The 23865-nt window shown below is 43.0% G+C and overlaps 1 protein-coding gene across 1 annotated transcript in view; it reads right to left on the bottom strand.

Annotated features, from left to right (window-relative positions):
* The window catches only part of ST14 (ST14 transmembrane serine protease matriptase), a 1989024-nt gene that overhangs the window by 1169525 nt on the left and 795634 nt on the right, over positions 1 to 23865 (bottom strand). The window contains exon 10 of the mRNA XM_044081090.1: positions 3525 to 3655. Within this exon, the coding sequence (XP_043937025.1) occupies positions 3525 to 3655 (131 nt within the window). The remainder of the gene's footprint in view (positions 1 to 3524; positions 3656 to 23865) is intronic.

The following is a 23865-nucleotide window of genomic DNA, read 5'->3' as shown; positions in this document are numbered from 1 at the left end:
CTGGTGTATGATTCAGCAGTCATGCAGCTATTTTCCACTGGCATGGGTGCAGAGAAGTTGGCCATCTCTGTTTTTAGGAGCCCAAAGTCAGCTTTAGAGATGTTTTTCAGGGTGGTCACTTAGCAAGTGGGGGGTAGGTGAGATGGAGATTTCCATGGAGATTAGTTTGTGGTCAGATTTAAACAGGGAAGAATTGACTACAGGTGTGGAGCAATGGTCTCCCATGCTGGTGATAACCAGGTTGAGGATGTTGCTTCCTCTAGTGGGGTCAGAATGAGCTGGTCAAGTGCATTGGAATTGATAAATTCCAGAAAGCGATGGGCCTGTACATTGGTACTTGAATAGTTTTCCCAGCTGATGGAAGGGTAGTTGAAGTCACCCAGTATGAGAGTTGGGTTGGACTTTGACAGATTCCAGGGTGTTTAGGGACTTGGAGTGAGTCCAGGGACATGTTTAGGGTTCTGTAGCAGGCTATGACTTCTATTACCGTCTTACCCAGTGTTAGCTGTACCTGAAGTATCTCGGATGCATTGTGCTGGGCTACCAATCTGGAAATGTGAGTATCCTTTAAGAATATAGAAACACCACTGCCTTTGGAGCTTCCGGACGTATTTTGGGGCCAAAATGTATGGAATGAGTTGTAGCCTGGAAGCACAGGGGTGCTTTCTGCATCTTTAAACCAGGTCTCCATTACAACACAGATGTCAACATTCTCCATTTTGAGGACAGCTTCGAGCGAGTGCATCTTGAGATTTAGACTTCTAGCATTGAGCAGCATGACTCTCAGACTGCATTTGTTTGTAGCTGTTACAGTGGAATTTTGGTCTTTGGAACACTGCCTACAAAAAGGCACTATAGGGGTGGCAAGAGTCTTGGCTAGTACCCAGAATCCCAGGGGTGACAGATGCAGGCCATCTGGCAAAGCATCAAGGTCTGTCAATCATGTAGTCCCAGGCAGATACTTGATCACCTTAGAATGACACCAGAAACTTAGCCAAGTCAATAATTTTCTGCTCATACTGTGGAATCATTCTGGGTGATGGTAGAATACTGCTCAGAGCTAGGGTCATGCCTGCCTGGGCCCCAATCCGAGAGTTCCATCACATCTCTTTTCATGTAGTCCAGGGAGGTGCGTCTCAGGTCATTCACACCCACATGGACAATGACAGTCATATTTGTACTTGCTGTGGGGTAACCTGAGTGCATGTGTTATGTGGCAGATCCTGGCACCTAAAAGGCAACTGTCACCATCTCCTTGTTCAACCTAGTGAGTGGGATGTCAGTGTGCCTCACAATTGAGTCTCCTATGATTAGTACATTGGGCAAAAGTGTTTTTGCATTAAGGGCTTGGGTTGAGGGGCACACTGTGGTGGTGACCTGTGTGTTCTGTGGTTGGTGCTGTGTTGGTCGAATGCATTTCTTTCTCGGAGGTCTCAGTTTGGGTACATTTTTATTGACAGCATCTGTGAAGGTGGGTGTATGGTTTGTGTTTCTATGTGGGGGTTGCGACGGTTGGTGTTTTGTAGAGCTCTGTGTTTTATGTAGTAAGTTGCAGGTGTTGACCTTCTCCTATTGACCAGCTAGTCTAGTCTTGGTTGGAGCATGCACTGCTTCCAGTTTGGTGATATAAGTGCATCTCTCACAGGTACGAGTGTTGGGAGGTAAGAGGAGAGGGTTCTCTCTGTGTACATTATACAGTTACCACACTGTCTCAGAATGCCCAAGTGCACCAGGTTAGCAGGAGAAACCACAGGAAATTGCCCTACAATCATACCAGGAGGCATGCTTATAACTAATAAGTACTGGTGCGGTTACTGCATAGGAACAGCTAGTGCTGATAGCACCTAAGTGTGCTACTATAAATGCTACAAAAGCCTGTTAAAGTGCTAGCCAATTAGGTTAACTGAATTGCAAGTAGTAAAAAAAAAAAGCACATTCTAAGGGGAAAATTGAAGGGCAGACTTTCTGGAACTAGTACTAGTTTACCTCAGCTGAGCGCTGCTGCACGGTGCGCAAATGCAGGCTTTTAAACCAGAAAGTTGAAAGGGATGGAGAAAATGCCCAAACGGCCAATAAAGTACAATTTCTGGACCAAAAACCACTCCTCTTGTGGTAGATAGGCTACCTACTGCTTACCACTCTCATCAATGAGCTATAATGCTTCCCTCCAATAGGGAAAGGTCTGGGGGCTCAGAAACTTACAAAACAGTCCTGGATATAGCAAATCTGTATCAGGACTAGACTAGTTACAACAGAAAAGCAATTAGAACAGTAGAAAAAAACACTTTAAATGCAGTACAAGCTAGCACACGAGTGTGTAGCAATATTAAGGCAAATACAGTTTAAATAAATGCAAATAAATTAAAGATAGCACACGAGTGTGTAGCAATATTAAGGCAAATACAGTTTAAATAAATGCAGATAAATTAAAAATGACAAAAAAACAAGTGCATAGAGCAGTACATTATGAAAAAATCAAAATGGAGACACTAAGTGCAGAGTAAAGAGCACTTGAACATTTAAGAGCACACAGAACAGCAAACTAAGGTAAAAGACAGTTAAGTAAGAGCAGCTGAAGAAAGCATATATATATATATATATATATATATATATATATATATATATATATATATATTTTAGTGGAGAGGTAGGGAACAGAGCAGATTAAGAGACTATAGGGGTTGTTCTTCCAAGGTGCTCTCCTTGTACACAGCAGAAGAGATGGGACTGGTAGGAGCATCTGAAATCAAAATATGACCTCACTGTACTCAGTTGAGTGAGCAAATGAGATGGGCTCAGGAGGAGTGTCCAAAAACAAAATTACAGCAGAGGCAAGCAATTCCAAAGCCATCAAGATTAACACCACAACAAGAACAGGGAAGGAGGGTAGGAAACTAAATGCAGAAAGACAGACCACAATATTCAATAAAACAAATAACTAATCTTAAATAATCCTAAATGCCGAGAAAAGTATACTTAAATCAGCTTGTGTCGATTTTCACAGGTAAATCATAGCAGCCAACAGCTCAGATGTTGGGCAGAAATGATTCACAGAAATGTGACCAACACTGATAAGGCCAACAGAAACCCCTCAGGCTAAGAGTTAAAGAATTTCAAAAGCAGATTAACGACCTCCAATGAACCCAGAAAGCTACACATTTTCACACTTCTGGGAAATGAACTGCAGAAAGACAGATACCACAATATTCAATTAATATTCAGTGAAACAAATAACTAATCTTAAATAATGCTGAGTGCAAAGAAAAGTATTCTTATATCAGCTTGCGTCTCCAGTTGATTTTCACAGGAAAATCACAGCAGCCAACAGCTCAGATGTTGAGCAAAAATGATTCACAGAAAATGTGTTAAGTGTGTACGTTTAATAAAGCTGTCAAGACAAAAAAATTGGAGTGAAACATCTTCAGAACCATTGTATAAGTATCCTTACTTCAGGAATACCTGGCAATGACAAATATACACAAAAGCATTATAAACAACAAGCTTCTTAAAACAAAGATACTCACGGTCACTGGGTGCATAACTGAGATACTCTGCGGAGAAGCCACGACTCACATACGAGTCATCAGAGTGGAACCGTACTGTGATTTCCTGGGAACTACTTGTCACAACAAAGGTTAGCTTTTCTCCACAGTACCTGGCATTAAAAACAAATAGGTTTGCTGAGTATTGTTTTTGATTTTATTGCCCTGGAATTTGACCAGAAATTTTAATAAAGATGTTTCTATTTTAATATAATGCTCATCGCTTATGACATGGGCAATCATGTATTTATACAAATGAAAAATCATATTGACAATCTTAGTTGCAAGCATTATATATCACAAACCATACTACGAATTTTAGTTGGAAACATTACACATCACTTATAATCTACCTAATCATTGTCAGTCAAACATGGCATAGCTCATTCAGATCTGCAGGGAATCTTTTTAAGGCTAACTCATTACACTCCCAGAAAATATGTTCCCAATTACCTCTTTCTTGCTCATTATACCTCCAGCATTTGCTGTCTACCTAAGGAAAATTACTTGGGATATAAAAATACCTATGTAAACATTTCCAAGCAAAAATCCTAACTCTTCTAGCATATGTGGGAGACAAATATATCCCCCATTGTTTCTTTCTGAATTGCTTATCCAATCTCTCTTCCCAATCCTTTCCAACCTCCTCTGGTTGATTCTTACAGTTATCATGCAATATTTTCTATGCTCGACTAATTATTCTTTTTTTTAACAGCAGCTTCTGTTCTAGATTCTACTAAAAACTCTACCAGTACTGGTCTTTCATTTGGACCCCCTTATTTCTTTCTCTGCTTATAGTCTATCAGTCCTTCATAGGGAAGGCAATACCTCTAGCCTACAGTCCAAATAAATTCTTGGCCTCTTCACATTCTAATACCCTGCCCTCTCTAATTCTTTGCTCCCAATACCTTGGTTCACTTGCCAGTTTTCGTCAATAAATCCCAGCCTCCTCTTGCCTAATGCTCATATCCCTAATTGCAGTCATCCCTATCAACAGGATCTTTTTCTCCATTCTCATGTTGGCTTAGTTCTTAGAATACTTTGTTACATTATGAATACAATATTCTGTATGACTGTTATTCTCCTTAAAGACCTGCATCCAAAATCCCAGTCTCTCGTCACTAGCTCCTCCCACTGTTTAATTATCATTCCTTTCCACTCTGAATCACAGGTTTCTTCTTGTGCTATGTATAGGAGCCCTGAAATAACCATTCAAATCAGACAATACTAATGCACCGTTCCATCAAAAGAATCAGCTTATCCCACTTGACTTTTGCAGTTTTCCCTTCCCAGATAAAATCCTTCGGCTCTTTATGAATTACTATCCACAACTTCTCCTCTCGTTGATAAATATGCCTGACGTGTTTATAAGACTAAAGGGACTAAACATTCCAACTGCTTGTGCCTTCCTATCCATACAACAGAACTTCCGATTTCTTTGTTGTATAAACTTTTTAGTCTCTTACCACATATCCTTAGCTGCCACACTGAAATCGCTAATAATCCATACTCCTAACTACATCACTTTATCATGTCCCTATAAATATGGACATTGCTGAACCAATTTTTGTGTGGGTACATAATTCACAGCAACTGTACTTGTTTTAGCTTCATTCATTTTGTACCCTGAAAAGATCTGAAACTGTCTCAAAATGTTCCACAACACTGAAATGTTTTCTGTTTATATCAGGCATAAAAATATCACTTGCATACAGAGCCAGCTTTTCTTTACTATTATAACAATTATATCCTTGGATTTCTGACCCCCTTTATTTTCTTTGCCAATGGTTATAAATATAATGCAAATAAAGGGGAAAGAGGACATCCCTGCTTGGTTATGCACTCTCTTCCCAATCATTTCTAACCTCCTCTGATTGATTCTTAGTTATCATACAATACTTTATGTACTCTAATTATCCATTTTTAATGGCAGCTTCTGTACTAGATTCTACTAAAACCTATACCAGTGCTGGTCTCTCATTTGTTACCCCCCCCCCATTTATTTTTGTCTATTCTCTGTCTTCCCTATCAAGGATCGATATCTAACCTGCAGTCCGAATAAATTCTTGGTGGCTTCCCAGTCCATCTTTCACTCTCTAGTTATTTGCTTCCAGTACCTTGGTTCCTTTGCCAGTTTTCTCCAATAAATTCTTCCAGTCCACTCTTGCTTGTCTATATCCCCTAATTGCAGTCATCCCTATCAGCTGAATCTCCTTTCTCCAATCCTGTGTTTGTTTGCTTCTTAGAATACTTTCTTCTACTTTATGGATATAATAATCTGCATGATTGTTGTTGTTCTCCTTAAAGGGCAGCATCCAAAATCCCAGTGTCTCCTTGTTTCTTGAGCCCCCCCCCCATTTCATCATCCTTTTCCACTTTGAAATATAGTTTTCTGCTTGTGCTATGCACAGAAGTCTTAACTGTGTAGCTCTGAAATGCCCCTTCAAACTGGGTAAACCCAAACTGCCCTCTGTTCTACTGGAAGAATCTGCTTATCCCACTTGACTCTTGCTGTCTTCCCCTCCCAGACAGTCTTTCAGCTCTATGTTAACGGCTGTCCACAACTTCTCTGGCTGATAAAAAAAAAAAAAAAAAAATGCCTGACCTGTGTATAAGACCTAAAAGGACTAAACATTTTGACTGCTTGTATCTTACTATCCATATCCATATAACAAAGCTTCTGTTTTCTCAGTTTTTATGTTATCTTTTGTTTATTCTCTTCCCACATATCCTTAGCTGCCACACCACAGACATTTTTAATCCATACTCCAAAATGCTTTATTTTATCATGTCCTCATAAATATGGATATTGCTGAACCAATTTGTGTGTGGTACATAATTTACCACTATTTGCCTTTCTTTTAGCTTTATTAATTTTGTATTCTGAAAAGATTTGAAACCGTCTCAGTGTTCCACAACACTGTTAATTGTTCCTTTCTGGTTTTGTCAGGTATAAAATATCTGCAAATAGAGCCAGATTTTCTTGCCGACCATACCAGTTATAACCTTGAATTTGAGTCACTTATTTTCTTTGCCAAGGGGTCTAAATACAATGCAAATAAAGGGGAAAGAGGACACCCCCCTGCCTGGTTCCTCTGCTCTAGCAAAAATGATCAAAAAGGACTTCCATCCACTTTAATTTTCACCTCCAATCCCTCATATATCCTCCTAATCAACCTTATATTTTTTCAGGAAATGCAAATGCATCCATTGTCCTGCTGACACACTCGCAGCTTATTCTGTCAAATGCTTTTTCTGCATCAAGACCCACCAACAACAATGGTATTTTCTTACATTCTGCTTCCTTCTGAATCATCAACGTTCTGTTAATGTTTTCAAATGTTTGCCTCCCCTCCACAAAACCACACTGATCCATATCCATCAATGTTGGCGTTAGTTATGCCACTCTTTTAGCCATTACAGACACATTTTATAATCATGGTTTACTATTGAAATGAGCCTGTACAATGCTGTCTGATGGCTCTTTTTACCCTCTTTTTGGTATTACTGCTACCACTGCTTTCTTCCAGGATATTGGTACTTGTCTTCCCTCCTCTTAAAATACTGTTAAAACTTTCCAGATCTTTCATTTTTTTCCCGTCCTACCTTCACAAGCTTTCAAAGGAATGCCATCTCTTCCTAGGACTTTCCTATAGATTGCTTATACATCACAATTGTTACCTCATTTCCTTCTATCCTAACCATTAGTAATTAAGCCTCATCTACCTGTAACCTTGGCATATTTAATTCTTCCATAAACATTTCCACTTGTAGCTTTTCTTGATTTACATATTTTTCTGCTTTATACAGACTTTAGTAGAATTCCCAAAATATTTCTAATACCTCTACAGGATCTCGTGCTATCTTCCTTGGTACAGGCTGCCTAAGCTTCGCAACAGCCCTTTCTATTTTCTGTTGCCTGCGTTATTGTGCTAAAACATTTTGTGCTCTTGTGTCATCAAAAAAAAAAAATTGCTCAACAGCAATTTTTCTAAACCCATTCACATTATCTAGGTAATCCCTTATTTTGTGTTTAGCATTCTGTAGGTGTTCTGAGAGATTTCCCCTATTCTGCAATATGTTAACATTTGTCAGTCCCTTGAAATAATTCTTACTTCTTTACCATAGCTCCCTTTCATTTCCACCCTATTTTTGAAATCCACCTTAATTTTATCCCACTTCTTAGTTATATTTTCAGAAGAAATTTCTGTCCTCTCCAACAGCTCCTGAACAATCTCCACTACCCTTTCCTTAAATTCCTTTCTTTTCAACAGATAGGTGGGAAAGTGCCAGTATCATTTTTACTTCATTACCCTGTGTTTTTATTTTAGTTATTATTGGCGTATGACCTGAAAAAGTTTTGGGGTGCATATAAAGACCTTCAATTACCAGAGACTGGATAAGCAATTTACAAACAATGGGAGGTTATACACGTCTCCCAAACATGCAACAAAATCTGCGAGATTTAGGATTTTTGCTTGGAAATGTTTATATAGATAGTTTTATACCCCAAGCAGACTTCAGAGAATTTTTCCTCAGGTAGACAGCAAATGCTGGAGGTGTGACAGGGAAGAAAGAGGTAATTGGGAACATTTTCTGGGACTACAGTGAGTTGGCAGACTTTAAGGATGCCCTGCAGGGTGCAGTCAGAGATACTGGGTGGGCAGACTGTTGTGATGAGGGAGATGATTTTTCTGAGCTATGATAGAGAATCAGAATTGCCTATACATGACAAGGCCTTGCCCGTCTCTAATTATGGTGGCTGCCAAAAAAGCAATTAGTAGAAAATGGTAATTAAAATCTAAACTATATTATAAATAGCGAATATAGCAACAGAGATAAAATGACAAACTGAGATATTTTGAAAAACTTAAGAGCAAACTACATGGGAAAAAATGGAAATTGTGGGAACAATACAAACAGGAAAGAAATGAGGTTTAAAAGAAGGCAGGACTTAAATGAGTTGTGTAAGGTCTGACTGAAAATAACTGGGTAGATTTTAAGTGATGTATAATGTTTGCAACTGGGAATGTATCAGTATGGCTTGTGATGGAAAATGCTTGCAACTAGTATTGTGTGGCTTGTTTTAATTTATATAAATGTATGATTGCTTATGTCATAAGTGATGATTTAATAAAGATATTTCTTATTTAAAAAGGGGGCAGGAATTCAACAATTTATGTAATGTTGCTTATGGTATAGGATATATAGCAATATACATGAAGCATAATGTTTAATTTTAACTTAGAGCTTAATTACTTTTATATAAATATAAATGTGCTTATGTCACAAGTTATAATAAAGGTGTTAAAAAGTAATACCTGCGAACAGCCTCTCTATCTCAAGCCAGTAATCAAGGAGCCTTATTCCTCACCACTGACACCAGAGAGAGACAGTCACTAAAATGAAAAATGGATTTGCACAGTATTTTCAAATGCAGCTCTCTGCATCAAGCACAATTTCCCCCAAGAGCACACAGGGAACACACTCCAGACCTGGGATTGGACTCAGTACTCCAAAGTGAGTCGTCCTTGGGATATGGAGAGACGAAGTCCCAGTTCCAAGTAGCTGTCACACCCACACCTGGGTACTTGTTTTTCTCTCTCACACACTCCTGAGAAAGGCTGGTACACATTTAGAAGATTTATCTCTTCTGCCCAGGCTATAAAGGTACCCAAGCTGCTACCAAGTCAACCACAGTCAGGCTCTTACAAAGGTATTCAATCATACAGAGTAAAATCAATACTAGTAAAATGGTAGAATGTAACCAAAGCAGCAAGGCTTTTCAGAGTGGCCACGGCATTACTAAAATAAGCACAAGTAACTCAACAGGTTAAAGTATTCATTAAAGGATCAGCCACAATGAAAACTATAAAATTTAATTATCAATAATAAAATAGAAAAAGTACAGTTTTGTACCTACCATAAATGTAGATGTTCGAGTGCTAATACAGCTGCAGTCATAACAGATGGGTTCTCCTGCCGTCAGGCGGGTCCTCGGTCGGCCGAATTCCAAAGTCTAGGTCCGGCGTTGGTTGTCGTCGCTTCTTCCCTGAAGTCAGTGTGACAGGGGTATAAAAGAACCAGCCGACGCCATTTTCTTCAGTTTTTCTTGCCCCAGATGTCAGGTGCCCCAGAAGGAAGGCAATACATAAATTTGTGTAATAAAGCAATGCCATATAATCAAAAAACATTAGATGCAAGCAAATACACCATAAAAGAATACCCCAATCAGGTTGTATGAGGAGGTGTTAGCCAAAAGGCCTGTTCCAAGAGGGGAAGGAGGGAGGGAAACCTGGACTGCAGCTGTATTAGCACTCCAACATCTACATTTATGGTAGGTGCAAAACTGTACTATGTTCATCGTGCATAAAGCTGCAGTCATAACAGATGGGTAGAATCCCAAAGCTATAAGGGGTGGTAGGCACTAGGTGGAACTAGGAGGAGCCAGGATGCCCTGCAAGACAGCAGTGGCAAAGCCTGCTCTAGTTTTGGAGTATAATGGTAGGTGATAGAGCTTGGAGAAGGTATGCACAGAACTCCAAGTGGCTGCTTCCAAAATATCTTTGGTAGGAACTCCTCTGAGGAGGGCTGCAGAGGTAGCAGTGGCCCTTGTGGAGTGAGATCTGATGCCTACAGGTACAGCTTTACCATGAAAAGAGTAACAAAAATGTATGCAGTGGGCTATCCATTTAGAAATTGTCTGTTTGGAAATAGGCTTCCCTTGGGCTCCTATAGCATAGGACACAAAGTTGTTCCGATTTTCTGAAAGGCTTTGTTCTGTCCAAGTAATATCGCAGTTGTCTATGGATGTCCAAGGAATGTAGTAGTCTCTCTCCTTTGTTTTGAGGATTAGGGTAAAAGGTAGGCAAGTGTATAGCCTGATTCAAAGCTACCCTGGATACCACCTTTGGCATAAAGGACGGGTTGCTTCGTAAGGCAACTCTGTCCTGATGGAAGATGATAAAAGGCTGCACCGCCATGAGGGCTTGTAGTTCTGATACCCTACGAGCTGAGGTGATAGCCAGAAGGAAAGCTGTTTTCCAGGACAAGTATTGCAAATCTGTTGAGGCAGCTGGCTCAAAAGGAGGCAAGGTCAGCTTTTCTAGAATGAAATTGAGGTCCCAAGCAGGTATTGGTTGCTTCCTTGGAGGTTTAATATTCTTAGCCCCTCTGAGGAACTGTCTTAAGAGGGGGTGAGAGAATAAAGGTGGATCAGTGTTGTATTCTGCAGAAATGGCTGAAGCATGGATCTTGATGGAGGAGAATGAAAGTCCACTGTTTAGCAGCTCAGCTAGATACTGTAATATTTGAGGTAAATTCAGTTTTCCAGGGTCCTGGCCCTTTCTCTCATTCCAGGCACAAAACCGTTTCCATTTTGCGGAGTAAGCTTTTCTAGTAGACGGCCTTCTGGCCTCCAAAATGATATCCTGCACCTCCTTGGAGAGTAGGGTCTGTTGTGATAAGGAATCTTCCATGCGGCCAGATTGAGTGTTTTCAGCTGACTGTGAAGAGTTTTGTAGCTGTGCAGAGTCAGAAGAAGAGGCATTAGAGGTAGGGTCCTATGGAGGGGAATGCGTCAGGCTCCTCAGGAGTCGGTACCAGTGCTGTCTGGGCCAGTCTGGAGCAATGAGAATCATCTTTGGTCTGTCTGCTCTGGTTTTTAATAGTACTTTGGGCAGCAGAGGAAAAGGTGGAAAGGCATAAACTGCCATTGATGTCCAACTGAAAGAGAGAGCATCCACCCTCCAGGCCTTTGGATGAAAAGTCCTTGAGCAGAATTTTGTCAATTGGTGGTTTTTGTGGGAGGCAAAGAGATCTATGTCTGGCCTTCCCCATGCTTGGATTATTTCTGTAAAAACTTGAGGATGCAACTTCCATTCGTGTGGATCTGTCATATTTCTGCTTAGGTTGTCTGCCAGCGTGTTTTCCTTGCCTGGCCAGAACTGTGCTTGAAGTTCTATTTGTAATTCCAGAGCCATGTTCCACAGTGACATGGCCAGCCTGCCTAGGGGGTATGAGTGTGTTCCTCCCTGTTTATGTACCACATTACTGTGGTGTTGTCCATTCTTATCAATAGTTGACCTAGATGCAGAAGGTCCTTAAAAGCTATAATAGCATTTATTACTGCTAGCATTTCCTTTTGATTGATGTGAAGGTGCTTTTCTTTTTGGGACCATTTGCCCTGAATGCACCGATCTGTCATGTGCGCCCCCCAGGCGTAGTCCGAGGAGTCTGTTGTGATGACTTGATTTGCTTGAGGATTGCAGAATGGGAGACCTGCGTTTGTTTGGCATACTTGAGCCCACCACAGAAATTCCTTTTGAAGACATGGAATTAGTCTTATTATTGTTTCCAAACTGTGGCTGTGTTGAGACCATAGGTTTTTCAGGTACCATTGAAGTTTCCTCATATGCAGCTTTGCACATGAGATTAGCAGGATGCAAGATGCCATGAATCCCAGAGCCTGCAGGATTTTCCTTGCAGTCAGCCTGGTGAAATTTGCTAGTGTTCTGAAATATTGAGTTAGTTGCCCCTGCTTCTCTGGTGTGAGGTAGGCCATTCTGGGTGTTTGTGTCCAAGTTGGCACCCAGGAAAATTATTTTCTGACATGGTGTTAGCCTTGACTTCTTTTTGTTGACTGTGTATCCCAGAGAATTCAATAACCTTATTACATAAGCCAGATGTTTCAGAAGTATGTGCTTGCTGTCCGCTTGGATCAGGCAGTCGTCCAAATAGGGGTATATTTGTATCCCTTGAAGTCTACAGTAGGCAATTACTGACACCAGGCATTTCGTGAATACTCTGGGCGCAGTAGATAAGTCAAAGGGCAATGCAGAGAATTGACAGTGGGTTGAACCTATAAGAAATCTGAGGTATCTTCTGCAATTTTGTCTGATTGGGACGTGCAGGTATGTCTCCTTGAGGTCCAATGTTACCAGCCAAGACTCCTTGCCCAGCATGGGAAGAAGCTGCTGTAATGTGAGCATCTTGAATTTTGGTACGAGTAAAAATGTGTTTAGGATGGATAGGTCCAAAATGGGTCTCCAATCTTTTCCCTTCCTTGGTACCAGGAATAGTCTGGAATAAAAACCTTGACCTTGTTCGTGAGTAGGCACCTCTTGAATAGCTTTCATGTCCATGAGATCTGAAATTTGTCTTTGTGCCTCTGCCCTTTGATTGTGTGGCAGGTTTGGCATGCCTCTCATTTTTGGAAGGGTGTGAAAATGGAATCTGTAGCCTCTGTTTATAATGTCCAGGATCCATTTGTCTTTTGTGATAATATGCCAATTTTTTAAAAATAATGCCAGTTTTCCTCGTAAGGGGGCTGCCATTTGAGCCTTGCTTGGCATGCAAAGGGGAAAGTCATTGGGCTTGCTTTCTGAATGGCTGCAAACTATCTTCACCACCTCTTTGTGTAGGAGCTTGCCATTGTCTGCCTCTAAACGATCCTTGAGATTGCCCTCTGCCCCTCGGGCGCCTGTATCTACCTCTTTGGGGTCTGTCTGTGGCTGGAAAGGACCAATTTTTGGAAGGCCAATTTCTACTGAAACGTGGTGGTTGTACCTGTAGAAAATCCTTCACAGTTTGCATTGATTTAGCTTTTTCCTCCATTTTCCTTAATACCTCCTCAGCATTAGCACCAAATAATACATCCTTTTGTAGAGGGGCATCTAGTAATTTAGCTTTGACATGATCAGGCAAGGTTTGTTCTGTGAGCCAGGCATGTCTACGTATGACTGATCCTGTAACAGCAGCTCTACAAGAGGCCTCTAGAGCATCAAAACCACATTGTAAGGTGTGCTTACCCACTTGTTCTGCACTATGCATCAAATCCTGCAACTCCTTCATGTCTGGTTGTTCAGGTTGTGACATTTTACTTTTCAATTGTGATAACAGAAACTGTTGGTATATTAGCATATGGAACTGACAGTTTAAGGCCCTCATGGTTAAGGTAGCTGAGGTATATACCTTTTTTCCCCACCTTTCTAAGGATCTGGAATCTCTCTCGGAAGGTAATGGATTTTTAGCAGTGGAGGCCTTAATTCCCTTGGGGCCATGTGAAATGGTTTCTGTGTCAGCAGCATGGCTTTTGTATAGAAATTGGTGTGAGTCAGGGACCCTGTAATACCTGGCAGGCTTGACTGGGGCTGGAGGCAGAGAATCCGGGTTAAGGCAGGCCTCCAAGTAAACATCATCTAGGATGTCCAAGACAGGAGGTATAGCCAGAGGTCTGTGCTGAGGTAGCAAGAGAAATTCCCTAAGCCCTTTCTTGGAATCTGAATAATCTTCGCCTTCCCAGTGGAAGCGTTCCCTTAAGGTATGCAAAGTTTCCCCGAATGAGTAATCCTCTGGGGGGGATACAGAAGGAATGGACTCCTCTGCATCAGAGTCTTCAAAAGGGGAGTAAGAATGTTCCTGATCAGAGTGCTCTGAAATAATACAGCCCTGATCAGAGGAGGGGGATTCTTCCTCCACTCTGGGCCTTTTGTCCGGTGGAGGTTGAGAACCCCTGATAAGAGTAATTAAATCCTCAGCCATTTTGAGCATCTGTTTTTTAGGCATGGGGCCTGGAGATGGGCCCTGGGTAGCTTGTCTCTTAGACTGCATGGCTGTTTTAGACTTAGTAAAAGCCTTGATGGAAAAAGAAGAGGAAGGTCTGTTGACACCTTGAGTGGAGGTAGACCTGTCCACATTGTGAGGCTCAACGCAAAGAGTGGCTTCTGTATCTGGAGTCGGGGTGTGGGCCGAGGAACCTGCGACCTCGGGTACAGGGGACACCGCCAATGAAGTGGCGTCGGTAGTCAGGGACTGCGTAGGCGCCTCGCTGAGAACCGGACCACGTGTAGTCAGCTTTGGCGTGGTGTCAGTAGAGGCCGCGGACCTCGTGTGTCGGTCCTTATCTTTGCGTTTTTTTTAGACAAAACTGGAGTCGGAGTCTCCGACGACATAGTATAGTTAAATGCTTTCCCAAAATAATGCTGGGCGAACTCCACCCGACGCTTAATAGTGCGTTTATTGAATGTAGCACAAAAGCGACAGCCCAAGACGTTGTGGTCTGGGCCTAAACAAGGTATAGAGAGGGAATGGAAATCCTTATGCGGTATTTGCTTCCCACATGAAATACAATTGTTAACTGTCTGACATCGGTCTGAGGCAAGAAAAGTTTCCCCAACGGGGTACTTAGCTTTAAAGAAGACTTCGGTTTCAAAATTTTTCATAATTTCAGGAGCTAGCCGACCGGCACTTGCGAACTGCTTCTGCTTCGGGCACCGCGCGGCAAGAAAGACTGAAGAAAATGGTGTTGGCTGGTTCTTTTATACCCCTGTCGCACTGACATCAGGGTAGAAGCGAAGACAACAGACGCCGGACCTAGACTTTGGAATTCGGCCGACCGAGGACCCGCCTGACGGCAGGAGAACCCATCTTTTATGACTGCAGCTGTATGCACGATGAACATCATGAGAATGTTAAATATCCAAGTACAATAAACACCAGAGGTTCAAACACAGGAGAAATAAAAACAACACAGATGAACAGATTCAAACAGATGCAGAAAAACAATACTTAACTAATCTCCTATTTCCTGACTGTTCAAAAAGTAACAGTTTCCTAGCTAACTTAATACAGCAAGGCAAGATTAGATAAGATGTTTACTTCTATAAGTCAAGGGGATGAGCAAACAACAACTGCTTTGTGAGTTACATCCTCAGTGCCGTTTATAGAATTACATAACATTTGATCACCTGACACTGGTACAAAACACACACAGAGCTTTGTTAAGATCTATTGTAGTATTTGAAAATTACAGAAATTTCAAAAACTTCTACTCATCCCATCCAGAATTCTTTGCTTAAACAAACACATACTCAGTTTATAACACTGTTGAGGCATCTTAACACAAGCATCTGTACAAGTTGATGTCATAGTCACACGATACAAAACTATACAGAAAAGTCCAGCCAACCACGCTAGCATGTGTCACACATGTACTGTCCTATTTTTTCCTGGCACAGATGGCAAACCCTCACATCATCACCATACCATCTGTTCTTGGGGATTTTCCTGTGGATTGGTTATACCTCATCATTTTTATCTGATCTCCTCCTATCCAGTTAGTAATTGAGCCTCATCTACCTCTAACCGTTGCATATTTAATCCTTCCATAAACATGTTCATTTGTACCTTTTCTTGATTTCTACATTTCTCCATTTTAGACAGACTTTCACAGAATTCCTGAAATATTTCAAATACTTCTACAGGACCTCTTGTCTTCCTTGTTAAAGGCTCCCCAAGCTTGGCGACAGCCCTTTCTAATTTGCTGCCTGAGTCGTCGTGCTAAAAGTTATTCTGCTCTGAAGTTACTATCAAAAAACTTTTAGTTATGTACTCACCATAACTTCAGATGTTTGGGATCCATCTCGCCTACATTCTGACTGATGGGTTCGGAGCCGATCCCTCGGCTCTGACTCGGCACGCTTATGCCAAAGAGCGAAGTCTCTAATTGGCTGAGCTTACTATATCCCAGGATGCACCACTACCAGTCCCCCAGATCTAGTTTGTCCGCATACATGCACACATGCACGCACTGCTTATATAACATAGTCAGATGAAACAAGATAAAAACAGTAGAACTCAAAACCGTTCAATCTCTTCTGATCTCCAAGGCAGGGGGAAGGAGGGTGGGTATTAGGAATGTAGGCGAGATGGATCCCAAACATCTGAAGTTATGGTGAGTACATAACTAAAAGATGTTATGTGATTCTATCTCGCCTACATTCTGACTGATGGGACAGCGTCCCTAGCACCTGAATCCTGGGTGGCTCACTGGAAAACACTCCTGAGTACCGTGGAACCAAATGATGCTCGCCCTTTAGATGCCACATCCAATTTATAGTGGGAAATAAAAGTGCGGGTTGGACCAAGTAGCCGCAGCACAAATCTCAGAAATAGCGAGCTTGGAATGAAAAGCAATAGAAGTAGCCATAGCTCTGGTAGAGTGAGCTTTGATAGATGTTGTAAGTTGCTTATTTGAAGAGGAATAAGCCTGAGTTATACAATCTCTAATCCATTTGGAGATAGTAGCTTTAGTGATGGTTTTACCCAATTTATTGTCTGAAAAGGACACAAACAACTGGTCTGATTTTCAAATTGCTGAGTCCTGTCTAGATAGAAGCAATTGCCTGTGAACATCCAATTTATGGAGGGTGTACTCCGCTTCGTTGGAGAATTTTGGAAAGAAAACTGGTAACTCTAGAGATTGTTGGAGACAGAGACTAGAACAAACCTTTGGGACAAAAGATGGGTTAGGCCTAAGTGATACTCTATCCTTGTGAAAAATCAAGTACGGTGGTTTGATAGATAGGGCTTGAAGCTCTGAAACTCTCCTTGCAGAGGTAATTGCAACTAAGAAGGCAGTTTTCCAAGACAGATATTTTAACTCACATGTAGCAGCCGGTTCGAAAGGGGAAGATGTTAAGGCACGAAGTACCAAATCAAGATCCCACGGAGGCGCAGGATGAAAAACTGGGGGTCTTAACAGCCCAGCACCTTTAATGAAAGTTTTGCATAATCTGCTGCTCATCAATGGTGGATCCATGGATTCGTGAAATTTAGAAATAGCTGCTAGTTGGACTTTAATGGTAGAGACTGAAGATCCTTGATTAAACAAGGATGTTAAAAATTTCAAAACCTCTGGAATCGGGGCAGTGATAGGGTCTAAGCCCCTGAGTTGAGCCCAGATAGCAAACCTCTTCCACTTACTGAGGTACAATTTCTTAGTAGTGGGTTTGTGGGCCGAAGATAAAATGTGAATAACTTCCGGGTCTAAGGTGTGATTTCTGACTAAAGTCGGAAGTGGAGGAGCCAAGCTGTCAATTTCAAGGTGTGAAAGGACTGGTGTTGTCGTCCCAACTGATGAATCAGCAGATCCGGAGTTAGATCCAAAAACCAAGGATCGTCCACAGCATGTTTCTTCAGGTAGGGAAACCATACCTGACGAGGCCAGTGCGGAGCAATTAGTATCATTGTGGACCCCAATCGAGAAGCTTTTTGGATGACTTTGGGGAGAAGTGGAACCGGAGGAAAGGCATAAAGTAGTCCTGTTGGCCAAGGTTGGACTAGAGCATCCATAGCTGCCTCCCCCTGACGTGGAGTCAAGGAGAAGAACCTTTTGCACTTTGCGTTTTGTGGTGTTGCAAATAGGTCGCAGCACGGGGTTCCCCATCTTCTGAAAACCTGAGCTGCTACTGTCTCGTTCAGGGACCACTCGTGAGGAGAGAGAATCGTCCTGCTTAATCTGTCTGCCAATATATTGGATTTCCCTGGAATGTGGGTCGCTACCAAGAAACGGTTGGTAGCTACAGCCCATTCCCACACCCTCATGGCCTCTCTGCAAAGGGGGTAAGATCTGGTCCCTCCTTGTTTGTTTAGATACCAGACCACCGACATGTTGTCTGTGTGGATAGCGATAATGCCTTGAGGGAGAAACTTGTGGAGGGCCTGTAGGGACAGAAGTACAGCCCTCATTTCCAATACATTGATATGGAGAAAAGTTTCGTCTGGAAGCCAGGAACCCTGAACTAACCTGCCCAGACAATGCCCCCCCCCACCCCGTCTGGGAGGCATCCGTCGTCAGGGTGGCCACCGGAGGGGGGATAACAAAAGGTCTTCCCTGATTCAGATTGGACGGCTGAAGCCACCAGCGGAGGTCCCGTTTGCACGTTTCTGTAATCATAATGGGGTGATTGAGGGGGAGATTCTGAAAGGACCATTGAGTCGATAACAGCCACTGAAGAATCCTCATGTGCAATCTTGCCAGTGGAACTAGGAGAACCGTGGCAGACATCGAACCTAAAAGTTGCAGGACCATCCTGGCTGGGGCTTTGGATCTTGAAAGCAGAGCTTGAACTTGACCTTGTAAAGTCTGAATCCTTTCGGTAGGAAGAAAGACGCGCATCAATTCTGAGTCTATCTCTGCTCCTATGAACCTTATGCGCTGAGAGGGCAGCAAGACAGACTTTGACCAATTGAATGTAATTCCCAGGGTAGTACCCAGGGAGATGGTGGCTTTGAGGTTGTCCATTAGTAGATGCCTGGTGGTGGCAGTCAGGAGCCAGTCGTCCAGATAGGGAAACACTTGGAATCCAAGACTCCTCAGGTGAGCAGTCACTACTGCCAAACACTTGGTGAACACCCTGGGGGCTGTGGTGAGACCAAAGGGCAGTGCACAAAATTGGAAATGACTGTCTCCCAGGCTGAAGCGCAGATACTTCCTGGACGCCCGATGTATCGGTATGTGATAATAGGCGTCCTTGAGATCTATGGAGCACATCCAAACATCCTTCTCCAACAATGGGAGAATGGATTGTAAAGTGACCATTCGAATTTGGATTTCATGACGGATTGGTTTAGTTTGCTGAGATCCAATATTGGTCTCAGGTCCCCTGTCTTTTGGCACTAAAAGAACCTTGAGTAATTTCGGATCCGATTTGGTCTGTGGGGACCGGTTGGATGACTCCTTTTCTAGCAGCTTTGAAGCTTCTGCGGCTGCAATTTCCCTTTGACTGGGTGGTGGGTCCGGGATTTTTGGACGGTGGGGGTGAGTGTGTGAAGGGAATGGTGTAACCTCCGGCAATAATCCGAAGCACCCATCTGTCCTGAGTGATAGACTCCCAGGCTTTTAGGTGCTTGGCAACGGCACCCGACTGGCTCCGAGCAGCACAGCCGGGCAATCCCTCATGAAGTGTGGGAGGCTGAAGAGCCACGAAAGGACTCACGGTCTCCAGAATTGCGGGCCCTCTGCCGCCTCTGGGACGGCGTCTCCCAGAAAAATTTCCCGCCCTCTGCCTCTGGAAGGGGAATCTTCCTGCTGTTGAGGAAAAACTTACGTGATTTGGAACCACATCTTCCTCCTCCTTTAGCCTTGGGATAAGGCCGAAGGAGTGGAATAACGTGCACCTACGGCAGATAAAGTTTTTCCTTCTTGCTCACAGCGGTAAGAGTGTCTTTAACCTTAGGTCCAAACAAAGAGGACCCATCAAAGGAGCGTCGGAAGGAAGACTTGAAGGCCTCCAAAATGACACATACGGAGCCAGGCTTGTCACGTGAGCCACGCCTGTGCCTGCGCTCTGCCGCCTTCGGCCGCATATGAAATGAGCCTCATGGACGAGTTAGAAATCGAGGTAAGGATAGCCAACTGAGAGCTAACCGACTGGGCTAGCTGCTCAGGTAGGTTACCCGAGAGGGAATCTGACAGCTCCTTGACCAGATCCCTCTGTAGCCTGGTAAATGTGCCAAATAATTCAGGGACCTTAGTGTAAAGGCCGCTGAAGTCAGGGTGCGCTTCCCGTACCGGTCCATGCTCCTAGACTCCTTATTAGGAGGATGGATGGACGTTGAAGCATCTGCCACATCCTGTTGTGTAGCAGATGCCACCACCATGGCATCTACAGCCACGCCTTTTGTCAAGAACTCCTTCTCGGGTGGGGCAGACAAAAATTTGTTGGGGCGAGAAGGCACTGGTTCCACAGTATCTGGATGTTCCCACGCCCTCCGACAAACCAAATCCAGGAGCTCGTCGAAGGGCGGAGACACCCAGGAGGCGGAGGGCTGAGCCCCAAAGGCCTTGAGAAGCACCGACTCATCAGCAGAGGGGGGTTTGGATATCCAGCCGCCTCGTTGTTTGAGGATCTCTAGAATGTCTGCGAATGAGACATCATCCGAGGACGACTTCAGGGACCCCTCCGCATCATCAAGATCAGTGTCAGATGTAAGAGACTCGGGGGAGTCCACGTGCTTCCTCTTGCACGATCTCTTCCTTGGGGGCTCCTCTGAAGACAACTCCGAAGAACCGTCAGGAGGAGGGGAACCCCCAGTGGGGGTAACCTCAGGCCCCGGGGCTCCGCTGCCTAAGGACAGGGGAACTGCCAAAGACCTAGTCTCCACGCCCAGGAAGGTGCCGGTAAAGCCGGAGAGATGGCAAGAAGACTTGGCCAAGGCACTCCTCATAGCTCTGAAAGCCGGACCCCAGAATCCTGGGAGTGTCCGTCCTCGGAGCCATGATAGCAGACGGAAGTCCCGCAGTCAAGCACCGAGAGGAGGCTCGGAACCGACAACATAGGTCCCAACGTCACCCCGGGTCCAGCCGAAGAAGTCCGCGTGCCAAACTCGGACCAAGGCCGGGTTGGAGTAAGGGTCGGAGCCGACCCTAGGATCTCCACCGGCTCCAACAGCACCTGCTCCGACGGGCAGCGGTCGGAGGAATGGCAATGACATGGGCATATCGGCTCGAAGCCAACTGGGTCGGAGCCAAACAAATTTTTGAAAGACTGGGGACTGGAACAGTCTTTGGAGCACCCTGTCTATGTCCGAATCTGACATCCTCGATGACCTAGAGGATACTGAACGGGTTTGAGATGGCCTCTCCAACGGCCCCAAGGGGCTAGGGGACCGGCTCAGAGGCGACTCGATGACTATCGGCGCCGAAGGAATACCCAAACTAGTTTCCATCGGTGCCGAGGAGGAAGTGTCTGAGCGGACAACCTTCATCGGCTCCAAGACCAGTGGAGCCGATGAAGGTGACCCGCCTCTCGATGCCCCAGCCATCGGCTCCGAAGCCAGAGGAGTCGAGACTGGTGGCATCGAGGCAGACCGTTCCGCCCTCGGCTCCGAAGTCCTTGGAGCCGAAGGAGAAGCCTGCCTATGTCTTTTGGCGGTCGGAGCCGACGCCCTTTTCTTTTTAGCAGGAGAAGGAGAGGATGCTAAAGCTTCTTCAAAAGAGGGTTTTATAAGGCCTTTTAATATAAGCTTATTTTTCCTCTCTTGGAGGACCCTCGAGGAAAAAGCGTGACACACGCTGCAGGACTCCTGCAAATGTTTGGCGCCCAAACAATATACACACAGAGAGTGGTCATCCGTGATAGACATCTTAAAGCTACATTTAGTGCACTTCTTGAAGCCCGAAGGCCTAGGTGCTTGAGACATTATAAGCAAAAAATAAGTACTCTCACAGACAAACTTATTCTTAGTCAAGATTAACTTGCCGTTCACAACAAAACCAAATTGAACAACAGTAAACAACCGTATAAGGAAAAAAGAAATTGTTTAAAGGGAATTAACCAGTAGGAAAGGCCCTATAGACCAAGGGAGCCTGTAACCAGAACAAGTATCAATCACACACAAATTTTCCACAGAAAAATTGTCAAACACACACACAGCAACAGAGTAGCCGTTAAAACAGCTTTTTGTTTAGAAATTAGCAAAATTCTGACAGAAAAGTTAGTGAAAAAAACACTACTTAGCTCAGCCAGCTCGAGACCACATCTTCGCTAGTTAGCGGCAAACGAGATCTGGGGGACTGGTAGTGGTGCATCCTGGGATATAGTAAGCTCAGCCAATTAGAGACTTCGCTCTTTGGCATAAGCGTGCCGAGTCGGAGCCGAGGGATCGGCTCCGAACCCATCAGTCAGAATGTAGGCGAGATAGGATCACATAACATCAGATGTTTAGCAGCAATATTTCTAAACTCATGCACATTATTGAGGTAATCCCTTATTTTCTGTTTAGCACTGTTCAACCTCTTGTTCTGCGAAATTCCTCCTTTTATGCAATACAGTTAACATGTCAATCCCTCTAAACAATTCTTACTTCTTAACCATATCACATTTTATTTCCATCCTATTTTCAAACTCCACCTTCATTTTATCCAACTCCCTTGCTATATTTTCAGAAGAAAAGTCTGTCTTCTCTAACAGCTCCTGAATAATTCCCACTACCCATTCCTTACATCCATCTCTCCAACAGATAGGTGGAAAAGCACCAGTGCCTCATTTTTATTTCATTACCCAGTGTTTTTATTTTAGTTATTATTGGTACAAGATCTGAAATGGTTATTGGGTGTGTCAAGACTTTCAATTAAATGCACATGTTCCTGTGAAATGTAAATTCTGGCTAGCCTTGCCCAGTTTTTGTAACTTCAGGAATAATACATAAATGCACTCCAAAATGCTTAGAAGTGATTTCACATCTTCCATACCAAATATTTTCAAATATGTCTTCAAACATCTACCCTTTCTTTGTTATATTTTCCCTTTTGGCCCCCAGACACATCTTCACGGACGTGAATCAAACTCTAGCCCTCATCTACAATATTCCTTGCTGAAAGCTGATTATTTCTCCCAGAATTTTCTTAAGCTCCATTATAGCAGTTTTAGGTGGAATATAAATACATGCGAGTGTAATCCCCCACCCTTGCCAGTAGCCACTAAGGGTAAAAAAAATAATGATAGATTTGTAGTACTATCACTACTGGAGCTCCTCTTGCAATTAATACAAGTACTTATTTTCCTTTGTCCCAGGTATTCCACTGAATAACCATCCTGAAAACCTTTATCAACTTCATATATTCAGTTCTTTCCAAGTGTCTCTCCTGTAAGACAGCCATTTGCACCTTACATTTTTAATACAGTTCATTACTCGTTTGTATTAATCTGTGAGGCCATTGACATTTGAAGACACTGCAGAATGCATCACTGCATTAAAACGTTATTATTCCCACCTTTTATGTGGGACAGCTTAAGTATCTAGTTCCGGTTTTTATGTGGGACAGCTTAAGTATCTAGTTCCGTTTTTTATGTTGTATGCATACACTGTTTTGCAGGTTGATCTTTTATATTTTTATTTCTGGTCATATCCATTTGAGCCTGTATCGCATCTTACAAAACTTTGTTTTATTGGAACCCTCAAAAAAACACCCAATACCCCCCAACACCTATTAACTTAATGCCAGCATAACAAATTACATACATCTTCAAATACTGAAGTTATACCCCCCCCCCAAAAAGGGTGCAAGTGTCCCAAACTGACAACCACACACTTAGACTTGGGTTAACCTAAAAGAATGGTTATCCATGTTAAAGATGCATGATACAGCCTATGCTTCTACCAAGTGCTATCTGGTTTGTCTTCTCTTTACAGCTCTCCTAGATGAGAAAACAATTGAATGCTTTCAGAAATCATCATCTCCTAGCAATTTCTCTATCACGTCTCCATGGAGACAAAAACAGAAAGAGTTGCTACTAAGCATACATTTATTTGCTAGAAAAAAAGCTTCAAGTTTTTTATAACATTCAATGCTTTTTTTCACTTACTTGCGTTCTCTTAAAACTTGTTTCTAGAGCAAGTTAAAGGCCTTAATCTACTCATTCCCTTATACAAGAAAGAGAAAAGGTACATACATTTTTCTTTTGTCATGCTCTTTTGACCAGACTTTTTTTCTACATTGCAGTGCCTATATTTCTTAGGCTGAATAAGGAGAGAGAAG

Source organism: Protopterus annectens, chromosome 8.part0 (genome assembly GCF_019279795.1).
Source record: "Protopterus annectens isolate FY-2018-M chromosome 8.part0, PAN1.0, whole genome shotgun sequence".
In the NCBI taxonomy this organism is placed as follows: Eukaryota; Metazoa; Chordata; order Ceratodontiformes; family Protopteridae; genus Protopterus; species Protopterus annectens.
The sequence above is the reverse complement of the archived record's forward strand: the minus strand, read 5'-3'. Positions and strand labels throughout refer to the sequence as shown.